Genomic DNA, 14,276 nt, shown 5'->3' on the forward strand with positions numbered 1-14,276 from the left:
CACCGGGACAACCGGGAGCGCCGCCCGCCCCCCGCGGCATCCCCGCCCCGCCGGCCCACGGCATGGACAGCCGGGAAAAGACCTCTGAGGTCACCCAGTCCAACCCACGCCCGACACCACCGTGCCAACTAGAGCGTGGCCCCGAGTGTTTCCTTAAATACCTCCCAGGGACGGCGACTCCACCAGCAGAAGAAGTCCAAGAGTCAACCCCTGCTTCTCTCTCAACAAGGCTTTTATTGCTGTGCTTCGAACATAACAGTGCTAAGCAGATCGATACAAAACAAAACTGTACGAAGAAACCAAAGCACACATACTCTCAAAAGCGGCAGCAGCCTCTTTGTTCCCACCAGACAGGCTGGGACAGCACGGCACTGCCACACACAAAGGGAAGCACGAGCTCCTCGCTCCCAAGTGGGCATCCGGCGCCTGAGTTCAATACTATACAACTCAAAAGACCTTAGTGAATGTCACAACCGGAGTCCGTGTCAACACCAACGGTGCTAAATCCCTCCCAGCTCTCCCAGTGAGGTGAGGAGGATATCAAGTCCATGCCATCACTGTTACTGCAGTTCACTGATGTCCTCATTTAAAGGAAGTCTGTAGACACATATATGTACACAAGAGCACTTCTGAAGTTCCTCATAAACATTAATCTGAAGCTTCTACTTTACTTATAATGTTATTACTTTTTAAAGTGTTCACTACATTATCATAAGCCTTCCCATCTATATGCTTCAGCTCACTCAGTAGCTTAATAATACACTGTTTTTCTCCCAGTGTGTTTTTCCAGATGAGAAGCATCTGATAGGATTGCTCTTCTATATCATTATTAAAGTTATAAATAATTTTATCAATATCATTATCATGGAGATGAGTTCTCATAAGCCGCCTCCAGTGTTTTTGTGGCACTTCCTTTATAAAGGCCTCAAAGCAAACTCTCCGTTCTGAAAGAAAAAACACACACACACACATCAGCTTGGGTTTTAAGACACAGATTCTCTTTTTCATAGCTAATGTACGTGCTTTCCCTTTAATTTTCAACCAATGCCTGCACAGACCGAACAGCAGCAGCAGCAAAGCCAGGTTTGGCACCTAAGAAGCACCAGGTTTCCTACTAAGAAATTGTGAAAGCAGCTGAAGGTCTACTGGTCTATACATCTTCAAAAAAGTATCCTAAGACACCATTCAGCAAAGGTGGTGTTGAGAAACTCTTCACTGGCTTGCACTTGAAGTTAACAGGACTACTCAACAGTAGGCTTTTACCATAGGTTTGCCACACCAAGGCCATCACAAGAAAAACTCCTCTCCTGGACATACAGCACAATTTGCTGGGTACAGGTGGATGTATGAGGGTTTGATGGAATCTTCCATGTCAGTGGACATTTGACAGAATGATTTTCCATTCTGACTTACACCTCACTCACTAAAGCAGAGTACACTGCTGCAGTGCAGCCTTATTCTAAAATATTTTTTAAAAAAATTTGTACCATTCTTATCCTTAAAATCATGGCTGCACTATACCCCTGTGCAGAAAAGTCATGCTTTAAAAGTAGAACAATTAACCACAGGGATTACAACTTCTCCCAAGTGTAGCAGTAATCCTGTTTCAGCATATTTTACTATTTACTAAAAGCCTTATAGCTCTAAGCAGTATTCATTAGCATCCCTACACTATTCCTTAAGTAGACTAGTCAACAGGAAACAAAACCAAATTCCAAGTACTGCCAGTTTACAGAATACTTACCTTTTTGAGAGAGATCTTTAACAATTATTCGAGGCTTTGGTTTTCGTACCTGTAATACAAAGTTGGACCATTACTCCAACATATCAGGATGGTTCACTTAAAATTATTCTTGACCTACTTGACAGCTTGCTTCTACAGCACACACACCAATAAGGAGGGGGAGGGTGGAGGCAACTTTCAGAGCACAACTGAAAGTATTTGAGTAAAGAAAATTGCACAATGAAACAGCCACACTACTAGCTCTGGAGTGAAGCAACAAGGCAACACATTTGCTGCTTTTGCTACACAGCAACTTCTACGTAAATTTTGACAGGGAGATGAAAGAGGCAGAGTAAAATAATGTAAGAGATTGAAGTTTGCTTTCCCAAGGTATCACTTTCCATACTTTCTCTATTACATCTTTAATGCAAAGTCTCCTCTACTGTTCTGCCTGAAAACTCAAGAAATAGTCAAAAATGGAATTGAAATTACACATATAGAGAAAACATGATGATAATTTCACATACACACACTTACCACACGATTTGCTGGTGTTCCATTACTTGGTACATTAGATAGGTTATTCTGATGAGAAGCAAAGTTCTGGCCAGGTTTTGATTGAAATGAAGACTCAGCAATCCTCCTCAACCTCCTTAGCATACGGTGCTTCCAGTCCCCATGCAGGATGGTGTCCTGCTCAGCAACTGCACTATCTTCCTCTGGTGATGTGTCTTCTACTTCCAGGTTAACAGTGGTTTGTGCTTGGCTCTCTGGGCTCTCACCACAGTTTTCACCCTCTGGGTTCATTGAGTTATTTGCAGGTGCAGGTGTCTCCCTTTTTGACAAAATGAGGCTTTCGCTACTGCCCTCAGACTTCTGTAAAGAATAAAAACATACTTTAGGAGATATTTCATAGGTAGGCCTACAAAGACAGTCTGGGGGAAGAAAAGAGAACACTTGAAACCACCAGATGTCAGAGAAATAATAGGAGACCTGCTAACATAGCAAAGTTACAGCCTTTACAGAATTGAGTTCAAACGGTTTTAGAGCCCTGCTCTTCACTTCACTGTCTGTTCTGCTCCCACTGGACTGGGGGGGTAAGGCTCACAGGCTACCTCCACAACAAATGCAGGAAGCTTTTCCTGATGTCCTCACTGATGTGGGATTTCTGCTTGCTCCTATCTAGGTACAGAAGTTTTGCACCTCTCCGAAGTTAGGAGGAAATTAAATTGCCTTGTTTCACCTGAACTGACTTAACAGCCACAGGGGCCTCAAGTCTCTTGCTGTGTCAAGGCTGATGCTCTCACAACTTTTGCCAAGCTGATTATAGCCTATCAGCTCCATGTAGTGCACTAGTTTAGGTTTCCTTTGGCTGGATTAACTTTCCTGGCAAATTCACAAACTGGAATCAGTTGAAGGAAACCAGGGAGCACCAGTGCCTATTACATAGCTTTTGTGAGGGGACAAAGAGGGAAGCAACCAAGGAAGGCTGCATCATTTTAAGCATTGCCAATTCATTAAAGCACATTCCAGGGAGTACAGCCCCAGCTCATCATGAACAAGTACAAAGCAGACTAGCATCTTTCTAACCTATCAGCTAGTGCTAAAACCAGAAAGCTTTAGGAATATTGTTTTTAAGATGTGGAAAACGAGGGTGAAGAGTAACTGTTCCTCCCATAAGATGCGTGTTTATTAAGGTACAGCTCCTCTGTCAGTGACCCACATGTGACACCACCATGTGACCAACACGCATACACAGGGATGTGAAGGGAACCACACCACACATCACACATGTAGTTGTACAGCATTCTCACTGAAAACACTTTCTGTTAAGGGTGTAAACAGGTTAAAAAAATTGTTCTTAAATAGGAAGCCAAGTGACTAAAAGTACTTAGCACAGCTGACCATTTTGTTTCAAAGTACAGCAGCAGCTATCAAAGTATCAGGAGTTGTTGGGGTTTTTTTTCAGAGCTACATAAATTCACTGGTACTTTGGAAAGGACAGTGTGTGGGTGCCAAAATACCTGGTCTCAGAATTATATCAGTGTAACTCTCCTTAGCAAATAAGCTATTACAGCAGCATGAACACTCCAAGTGCACAGACACTCCTTCTCAAGTCTGTGACAGTTCTTACACAAGTGTCACCATGCACCAATTCGTAATTGCATTATTCTACTACCTTTTTATTCATATTAGAGATGTTATATTTGCCTATTCCTACACTACAGCTTTTGGACCAGGTTTTCTGTCTTCAGCTTCCACAAATATACGAAGCACTGCAAATCTGGCCAGGGCATGGGGGGAGACAACCCAGCAAAAAAACCATGGGTGATCAACATATTTGAGCCACTTTCAGGCATTAAAAAAAACAAAAAAGTTTAAGGTGACACTTTTAAACGTATCTTCCAATTCTGTTTCTTCAGTCTTCAAGTATTTTTGACAAAACTAAAATGCATTTAATTGCTCAAAGTGTCTAATTGGTAACATTAGACAAGTTCACACACTGGGTGAGTAGTGTATTGGGAGGGGAACAAGAGAAGCAGCAGGGGAAAGTAGTGCTGTACACATGCTATGAGAGGAATCTAGATATTTTTCTTAGATCCTCATCAAGACTAAGATTTGTTTTACACCTTGGCACTACACATCATTAACTCATTAACTAAGACTGAGCTAATTTTTGCCTCAGAGCGCTATGAGTGGTATAGCTTTTAACTAGAGAAGCTAAAGCTAGACTATGTAAATAGAAGCTAATTTTGTATTTATGTTGCAAAATGCTAGACTAGTAATAGTGTGTTTTTTTCCCACTGAAACAGAAGTTCTGAAATGGTGTTTGACTACAGCAGGCCAGGGTACATCTAGCTTTACAGTTGAACACATGCTGGCAGCCAGCCTTAGCCTGGTAAACCATTTTTAGGGATGCACTTTGGAACTAGCATGCTCTGAGCCCCAAATCCCTCATCTTACAGCACTATTTAGAGCCAAGAAGTCAGACTGTTCTGGTCTGTAGCTTTTGACATAAGCCCAAAGGCAGGAAGGCTCAGTCACTTTACTGGATCAAGAGTAGTAGGTCTTATGAACAAATAATTTGTTGTTAAATTGCAATGAAAGCTGGACCACCACCATGCAGGTAACTGATAACTGACACTGATTGCAGAATACGTGTGTGAAACAGCAAAAAAACTTAATTGAATTAAGGTATCATCTGGAGACAGTCCGAAGTGAAAGCTTGAAGCTAGTCTAATTTTTTTCCACTTTCAAAACATCCTGCTCACAGGCTCTGAAGTGTTTCCAATTGGAAAGACCAACTGTAGCAGACACAAGTAGCTAATCAGGCCCTTGCTAATATCTGACCCTGTATGAATCACAACTTCTTGCATCACAGGAACACATCCTACCAGAGCTCTACAGTGAGACAAACATTGAGGGCTATGCATCAAATGCAATTAAGCAGCGCACAATTAAACTGCACAAAATTGAGATGAAACATTTGATCTATCACATACTTACCAGGTTTTTCTCCACATCTTTATCAGTTGAAGCAGCTGAAAAACAAAGTAAGTGTCTAAGAAACTTTTAAGAGTTGCAGCAATTTAAGCATAGCTGAATACATGCAAGATTTATACACAAACTTTTGTAACACAAAACCAAAACACAAGCCATTAAGTTTCCTTGACATTTCAGGACACCCTTGGCTTCCACCAACAGTACAAACACTGCGCCTTCATAGAGGTAAGAGTCCCACTTAGTAAAATGCAGACAACAAGACGCAGTTTATCTTTTACGTCACCCTTGCATGCTCCCCCACTCCAGCTTAAGCAGCATTTTTGTGAGCTATTGCAATACAGAAAAGGTAAAAATTTTTACTGCAGTACAACTGGTAAAGCGTGATTTGAACAAAGTAAGCAGTTAAAATTCAGACCACCTTTTAACGTTATTCTAACTACATGAGTTGCAAAAAACACTTTAATACGCAGTAGTGGAAAGAGTAGTTTCCAAGGAAAACAGCTCAATGTCACTAAAAGAATAAATTCACACAGGACTTATCAACCTAACGTTCACATTCATTAAGACATTCAAGTGATGAAAGTGCAACAATTTGTAGAAAAAAATCTCCACATCCAAACACAGTGAACAAAAGTAGTTAATGAACTAATTAGTTGCCACTTTTTGCACCATGCATCTGAGCTGACACAGTTTTTCTCTTTGCCAATACAAGGCAAGTAGATATAATAAGGTCTTTATAAAGGACTTTTCCTAATCTTGCTTTGAAGTAAAGGCATCTGTCAGCAAAATAAGAATGCTTAGTTAACGTTTGTGCATTTCATTTACTTAACAAAACTACTCTTCAATCACATGCTAAGTGAACTAGAGATTAAAAAGGTCCCCTATAAAGTAACACAAACCCCAGAGATAACCCTAGTGCACACTTTACCTAATTCTGGAAAGCAAATCTTATGGATAAGTATCAAGCAGTTACCTTTACCACACTTCAACTTTTTAAATACCAAGAAGAGCAAAACAATAACAGCCAAAAAAATTGGAAGAATAACCCAAGAAAGAGCTGTGCCTCCTGCAAAGAAAGAAGAAATAAAATTAGTACTGAAGCAGCCCCCCCCCCCAAAAGATATTCTTTGCTGTCCTAGAAATCAGCCTAAGCCCAGCACTAATACAACAACCCTGCTAGCTTGTACTGGAAAAGGCACTGGGGACTTTCAGCTGACCTGAATGTGCAAGGACTCATTTACACTGCACAGCATTACCCCAAAGGCAGCAGGGGGTCCTGCACAGAGCTGCAACACAACTTCTACACGGTCTTCCAGACTGACACTTAAAAGGGAAACAAGTATGCAAAAAGTGACAGCAAGCTTGAAATGCTGTAACATACAGTGTTAGTTCAGTCTTCCCTGGTCTGGCAGAAGCTATCTACCAGCAGAAGAGAAAGCTACTCCATACAAAGCTTCTCAGGCATAGGAAATATATTCGGAACTTCCAGCAGTATCACCACTGCAACTTTGAAAACCCTGGCAACACGTGTAGCTTTCACCTATTGAAACTTAAGATGGTTTGTCACTCCAACACCTTTGAGAGTTTGTCTTTAGCAAGTAACTCTCAGACTAAAACACAGAAGCCATTAAATATGTTAGAGTAGTTCAAACCGCTGTTTTTACAGACTGCTGTGGTGTTACTAGCTTGAAGCCACAGACCCAACAAACCAAGCTGACTGGGATTTCTGCACCAGACCTTGATCCGGCAAGTCACATCCTAGGCCTGTAGTAGCATTGCAGTTCTGGTCGATTTCTTTCCCTTCCGGGTACCTGCAGGGGATGGCAACACAGGGTTGTATCAACATTTCCAGAGCAACATGCAGCTCTGTATAGACTTGACTCAGAGGCATGAACAGAACATGCATAAACCGATAACTTTGTTAGAAGCACACCTTTAAACAACCCAAGATAACACTACAAGATTAAATAGAAGCAAATCAGATAAACCTCATGTATGTTAGCTTATAAGTAGGGGGGGATTGAAAAACCAAACCACAGTCATTATTCATGCACAGTTAGTTGCCTTCAACGGGTAGTTCTACTTCACAAAATTTTTGACTGGGTGCTAGAAAGCTCATTCAAGTGCATACCTGGGGAAATACTAATCTGAAGACATGAGAAGTGCAAGTTGGCAGACATAAGCAACAAGCACAACAATACCCAAGTTCATTTCTTTTTAGATCTCAACTTCATATATTTTGACACCTAAAATTTAAATGCATGAATAATATCATTTGGCTTCAGGACAATTATTTACAGCGGGATAACATGTGTTAGCTATTGGCACTGATTGGGCCACAGCTCTAACATTCCCTAGAACGAAAACAGTCACTTATATTCTTTATCAAACTTACTTTTCACTGTGTCTCTGACATATTTCACAGCTCTTGTCAGTGCAGAAATACCCTTGTTTGCACTGGCATTCAGTATTATACGTCAGAGTACAGGGTTTCACAGTTACTTGATCTATAAAATAAAACATAAATGTTACAAAGTAAATATAAAAGATGTGACTCTACAACTGTGCAAAAATGATACTCATGTCATAAAGGCAATTTCTTTCTAAGTTCAATATGCTCACTGAGGATGATATTTTCTACATTAAAAAGGGGAAAGGGTTAGGGCTTCATCAAAATTGTGCTTGGTACCATCTTTGCACTGTTTGCAAGACAAGCATTCGTCCAAGCCGTTCTCATGTGCGGTATAACTCTCTCCTTCCTTGCAAGGGTGACATTTTCCTCTCAAATGTGGAGCACTGCAGTGCTGAGCAGCAAAAGTACCTGTGGAAGAAGAGAACCGGCAGCAGCAGTCTCAAGGGGTCTTATAAACAGACAAAGGCCTATAACAGGATATTACAACACAAACCCATTTTGGGGAGAGTCCAACCCCTCCTCACAAATGAATCATGTGCCGCATGAACCAGCACAGGAGAGTCAGGAGGCGTATTCCCACTTTGCTGCTCAGAAAAGGAGCAGTGCCAAACGAGGCATCAAGCCAGGCCTCTGCTGGGACATACAGGGGACAAGGATGACTCTCTGCAACAGCTTAGAGCCAGCAACGTGGCCAACACCATCTCTGAAGGAGCTGGTGAGCACAGAGAGAACTGCTTGTAAGAACCACTCTTCTCCTTTCTCTGAATTACCTCTAAATAGCCCTCTGATACTCTCTACGGGCAGGGTACTTCTTGACACAAAATCCCTTAACTCTGCACACATTGAACAAGGAGTGGAGAGCAAAACCAAACCCAAGTTTTACCTACAGACACAGAAATATCAGAATTCCTTATAGCTTGTTCTTTGTGCTAACTGTAGTGTTTCGTTAATAAAAACCAGCCAAACACCTAATTTTGAAAACCATCTTTGACTGCAAGCACAGTTTTCCTGTCTTGCTGCCAAGGCACCTCTCCCAGTCATCACCTGGGACTCTTGCTTCAAAATGGAGCCTGGCCTTAACAGCCCCAAGAAACCATCACAGCTCCAGCTGGGCTTTCACTTTACCAGATGAAGCCATAAAAAACAATAGTGACTCAGTCATCTCCACGAGAAAGAAACACGGCCATTATCAGCTATAACTTTTCAAAGTCCTACCTGCTGGACAAGATACACAGCAGCGTCCTTCATGGAAGTACTCTCCCTCCTCACAGTTCTTTGCTTGGGTTCCAGGCAATGTCAGCAGCATAACCTACAGCAAAGACAAACAGGCATATGAGTGATTCATCCTCCCAGGACACGATAACCATCTCAGGGAGATGAACCAGTAAAGGCTTGGAAACCCATTCACAAGTTTATGGGAAGCCACAGAGGAAACCCAAACTAATTTCTGCTAAGTGCTGCTCACAGCAGTAATTGCAATCACAAAATTGGGGTTAAAGCACCACCGTGCAGCAGCTGATGCATTTTAGACAACTATTGTTGGAGATCCCCAACTCCATTTAAAATTCTGTTTTCTTTTCACTAGTTCACTGCAATGGAACTTCAGAGCCTGAAGTTTCTGCCCCATGCAAGGCATTCGTTTCTCCCTCCTCCCATCTTTTTAATTCATGGGGATTAGTGTTAGTCTTCCCCCTCTGCAAAATGGAGGAAACGCCCCAGAGACCTCATCCAACATTTCTCACTGGCTCTGTAATCTTAAGCAGGAGGCAAGTTGAGTCATTAACAAAAATAACTTACTGTAGCCACAGGACCACTGGGAATGTTTACACGCACACATATATATTTTATATATAGTTATTATTATTAACTTTTTTTATTTGCCTCGGAGGGAGGCAAGCATGGAGCTCGGTTTCGGGACACCGAAGTACATCTCTCACTTGTAAAACGCAAGAGAGAGAAGGTCCTAGAACCGATGCAAGGGGAGAGAGAGGGAGGGACGGCCGCGGAGCTCCCCGTCGCTAATTGCCATCAGCGGGCAATTCCCAAGCTGCAATCAAGAGCTCGGCTCCCGCAGCTGCGCTCTTTCAACTCTCTCCCTGGGAGACTGAAAGTCTTTCCCTTATTCGCGTAGTCGAGGAAACTTCCAGTTTCACAGTTAAATAACGTAAGGACAATTAAAAAGTTCATTCCTGAATTATAATTTTCTTTTTCTTTTTTTTTTTTTTTTTCTGAGGAGAGAACGAAAGGCGGCAGCAACTGCGTTAGGGAGACTCGGAGGACGCGCCACTACTCCCTACTCCCTTCAGGGGGTTCGCCGCAAACCAGGGCTGGGTCCACAGGAGCTACCCCCTTCCTTATCCTTTTCAGGTTTAGGAGACCCGCGTAAGCTCAGAATCCCCGAAGTTTCAAGCAACACAAACAAAAAGCTGAGGTAAATTACTAAAGTCTCCTGAGGAAGAGGAAGGTAGGAAAACCTGCAAGGCTCCTCCACTCTACACTTGGAGGAAGCCTCTTTTCCCGTCAAAAGGAAGGACGTGGCTACGGACAGGTGCCAATTCCCCCTGCCCACAGACAGCGGCCGCGGCCAGAGCCCCTCGCCCGGCACTCACCAGCAGCAGCCCGGCCGCTCCTCCGGCTGCCATCGCCGCTCCCGGCGCTGCCCGTGCTGCCTCTCTCGGCACGTCCTGGGGGAGGCGCCGGCGCTGCCGCTTTATCCGCCCCCGGGGGCAGGGCCGCCCCCGCCCCCGCCCGGGCAGCCACCCTTCCCGGGGGCGCCGTGCTTTCCACCCCAGGGCCGGGGAGACCACGCCGTGCCTCGGGAAACGCGCTTTGCACCTGTCGAGAGCGGGCAGAATCCACGCTGGGACACGGCGCGATCCGTGCCTCTCCCACCCAAAAAAGCTCACGCGCTGAAGAGCTGCTCACTGATCGCGGAAAGGAGGGGCGAAGGATGGAAGGGGAATTTTCCCGAGGGCGCACAAACTGGGTTTTCTAAAGCCCTGAAATGGTTCTCAGTTTTTCCCTCAGCAGGTATTCCTCCCAGAGAAATTAACATTTCTGACCGTGATTTTCCTCATGAATACCCTTTATCTTCCATGTGTGTGTATCCGGTAAGAACATTCACCTCAAGATGTTGAAATTGGATTAAAATTAATGGCACAAGGATTTATAGGCTGTTCCTTTTTGGATTATTTTTAATACCCTGGCAGCAGCAGTAAATGTTGGAAACTCCCACTCTGCGGATGCATAATTAGTTTATATAGGTTGATAGTTTCTTTCACTGAGTTGCTCTTTTCATGGCAAGTGTTTCACCTAACTGCAGTAACAAGTCCCAGTGAAATCCCTGGGGTGCATAGTCTGGTAAAATGGAACTGATCCAAATTTCAAGCATTCAATTTCAAGCATTCGCATTTACACCTACCGGATGCTTCCTGCTCAGCACTGCTTCTCTTTGGTTCAGGTGGGCATGGGCTGGGTCTTTTTTCCTGTTGTTGTTTTAGTAAGCATTTCTCAAACCCACACACAGTTGTATCCAAGAGAGGTAAATAACCCTACAGAAGCAGAGAGGCTCCTATCTGTAACTCCAATAATCCCAAAGCAGGATGTGTGTGATGAGGAAGGCTGTGCTGACAGGCCAGAGATGTGCTGACTTGCTGAAGCATTGAAAGGAGATTAGTAGATGTGTTTGCACAGCTTTAGGAGCCAACGCTTTCAAGGTGCATATAGGACTTTGCATAGCCTGACAGGCAGAGGTGGGGGGATCCCATCTCATCAAGTTTTATCTGTGGCGCAGGTCAGACTTCCTCAGAAAGGGTGACTAGGAAAGGGTCCTTCAAAAAGACACCCAACCTGGATCAATAATGTTGACATTCTTGAAGGATAATTCCTCAAGGATCAAGAATCCTTTGGTTTTCTGGAGGCTTTTGCTAGTAACAGTCACTCTCCCTTTATTATTTGTGATCAGTTCCCTGATTGATGGCTTCCAGATGCCATCTCTCACCCTGTCTGTTCATGTCAAGAGAGCTGTGGTTCTCTTTATGGAACTACCTATTTGCTGTCAAGTCACCTCCTCAATATAAAGGTTATCTAGGTCCAAGACAAGTCTGTACATTTACATGTACAACCGTGAAAACTAAGGCAACCACTTTTGTTTCTGAGGAAGTTACTACGATCTATGCTACGACACAGATAATTTCAGCCAGAGAGGTATCAAAATGCTCCTGCTGTTCTAACTTACGACCTGTGTCTGAGATTCTTGGAGGCCTTTTCCTGTAGGCTTTCCTCTAAAAAGCGATTTACTTGTAAAATGCTATCAAATACAACCCCAAAATAATTTGTCAGATAGACTGTCAGTGAAAGTTGTGTGTAGTTTTATTTCAACATATCAAGCACAAACAGGTTTCCCCTAACCGGGGAGTATGACGAGGAATGTACTTAAAAATTTGGAAACATTTACATTGAAAGATAGCCCAGACTGGCACCACCACTAAGTATTTTAAGGCTGTATATATAGCAGTACTTACCACTTGGAACTACTTCAGGCCAGAAAAGAAAGGCTTAGTATTGTCTGCAGTCTACAGAAAATATTGCAAATCTTTAAAAAATGGTGTAAAATAGGAAGACTATTAACAGAGTTGAACAATGCAGTGGCAAAACCCTCCCTCTTTCCTGACCTTTGATGAAAAATGTGTCTAGGACCGAACACACATACACCTATATCTCTCCCATCCTTCTCACCTATGCTGGGGCAGTGTATTTCTCTCTACAATGCTAGTGTGTGATATTATAAAACAGCCATATAGCAAATAATAACAATAATAGTAAGTGACCAGGTTTTACAAACAGGCATATCTGACGTTACACTCGATGGGCCAGACCCAGTACACCAGTCAGCTCCGCAAACAAACAAGGAGCTTTCACTGAATACTTCCCATTTCCTAAAGAGGAATGGCTCTAGGAAATTGTGCATATTTACAGTTCCTGTGGAATGGAAAATAAAACACATCCTGAGGTCTCATTCTGTGTGTGCTGACAAAACAGATCATGACTTAATATCCTGGGGGTGGATTTTTGGACCGAGTGTGCTCCCTCCCATAACTAATTAAAGGCAGCCGGACAGGCACCATGGACATCCATTCTTTACAGCTCCCCAGCTGCACTCCCTCACTCATGGAGCTGTGACCCAGGCCGGTATGACCTTTCCAAAACACTGGGATGTTTACCATTTTGGGGTTACCAATACTGCTGGGTAATTATTAATTGCATCAGATAATGACAAGATATAGAAAACAAATTGCACAATTAAAGCTACATTTGGCTTCAGCATTAAGGCCCGTACAGGTTAAGAGGTCCTTGAAGATGTACATGTAAAAGGCAAAAATGACAAAATCTGCAGGAACAAAGTTTTGCAGGTTCCTAGGTCCCTTTTTAACCTCGTTTTTCCACTTTCTTCCACCTCTGCCGCGTTGGTTCTAAAGTGCTTTGGTGCCTCTCTGGGCTCCTTGCGCGTGGCCCCCCCTCCTGCAGCCAGTAATCATTATTGCTGCCAAACGTAGTGATTTTATTTGAAGACATAATTAATGAATAGTTGACACGTAAGAAAGATGCAGAGGAGAAACCAACAGCGAGAGTCCAGGAGGAAGCTTTCAGAAGAGGCCTTCCTGTGGAAGGACTTTTTGTTCAGAGCACTGAGGTTTCTGGAAAAGAAAGCAGTATGATTATTTGTGGGTTGGAGGGAGGTGTGCGTTCACACGTGTGCACATGCCCAGAACTTCCACATCAGGAGGGATCCCTTCACCTCATGGGTACAGCACTGTACCCTCACAGACTCTACCTCCCTCTTTTTTTTTAACAGAGAGATTAGTACTTCTGGCTGCAGCTGGATCAGGCAGAGCATGCAGATGGGCATGAGAAGGTGTAAGGGCACTAACCCCAAGAAATCACTTTATTCAGCACTCACAATCCTATGCCCTATGCTTTCCAAATACAAGAGCCTGCCCTGGACACCCCCAAGAGCTACAGAAAAGCCAAAGGCATATCACCAACGGCTCTGGCATCTAGAAATTGTGGGCCTCACGAGTGATCCCACCACACTGAAGCCTCAGGAGAGCTGGATAATACACAGTGGGAAACCCAGCAGGGCTCCCTGGAGCAGATCTAGCAGTTAATAACTGCCCTGGCTACAGGTGTCTGCAGGGCAAAGCTGTTTGTCAGCAGCAGGTGTGATCGCCACTTCCCTCACACGGCAATTAGCCATTTAAACAAAATGTGGGAAGTTAGTGCTTTTCACCACGGAGCCCAGCTTTTCAGACCACACGCCTGCATCTCTACAGAAAATCAAGGAAATCCGTAACAGGCTCGACAAGAAGGGAAGCCTCACACCTTCTTGCCCAGCTGAGATTTATTTGTAGCCAGGACACGGCCCAGCCCCTCCCAACTTCGGCAGCTGTTTTGCAGTTTGGAATGCCATGAGGTGTGAAACAAGCTGAGGTGAAGATTTTTGGCCATAAAGAGTCTTAAGAGGAAGAAATTTCCTCACTGTTTCAAGCAGGGGATGGGTTTGTCTTTGTTTGTTAATTGGTTACGTATAGAAACAACTATTAAGTGCACCCTAGCAGCTGATAGAGACGCTCCAAA

At 43.6% G+C, this 14,276-nt stretch overlaps 2 protein-coding genes across 5 annotated transcripts in view; both read right to left on the reverse strand.

Annotated features, from left to right (window-relative positions):
- Nucleotides 1-214: 214 nt before the first annotated feature.
- Nucleotides 215-10,509, reverse strand: LOC126650506 (tumor necrosis factor receptor superfamily member 10A-like). The gene is made up of 10 exons (XM_050335373.1): nucleotides 10,250-10,509; nucleotides 8,856-8,949; nucleotides 7,917-8,048; nucleotides 7,623-7,734; nucleotides 6,965-7,038; nucleotides 6,201-6,293; nucleotides 5,231-5,265; nucleotides 2,261-2,599; nucleotides 1,745-1,793; nucleotides 215-944 (listed from the first exon to the last, which is right to left on the reverse strand). Exons 1-10 carry the CDS (start codon nucleotides 10,280-10,282, stop codon nucleotides 649-651), a joined length of 1,257 nt encoding a protein of 418 aa, XP_050191330.1. The 5' UTR covers nucleotides 10,283-10,509; the 3' UTR covers nucleotides 215-648.
- Nucleotides 10,510-11,993: 1,484 nt separating this feature from the next.
- OSBPL5 (oxysterol binding protein like 5) overlaps nucleotides 11,994-14,276 on the reverse strand; it is a 179,553-nt gene continuing 177,270 nt past the window's right edge. For all 4 annotated transcript variants that reach the window (XM_050335369.1, XM_050335371.1, XM_050335370.1 and 1 more), the window contains exon 23: nucleotides 11,994-13,336. In XM_050335369.1, the coding sequence (XP_050191326.1) occupies nucleotides 13,201-13,336 (136 nt within the window). In that variant the 3' untranslated portion in view covers nucleotides 11,994-13,200. The remainder of the gene's footprint in view (nucleotides 13,337-14,276) is intronic.

This window comes from Myiozetetes cayanensis, unplaced genomic scaffold, assembly GCF_022539395.1.
Source record: "Myiozetetes cayanensis isolate MyiCay16 unplaced genomic scaffold, myiCay2020 scf6-25, whole genome shotgun sequence".
Taxonomy (NCBI): domain Eukaryota; kingdom Metazoa; phylum Chordata; class Aves; order Passeriformes; family Tyrannidae; genus Myiozetetes; species Myiozetetes cayanensis.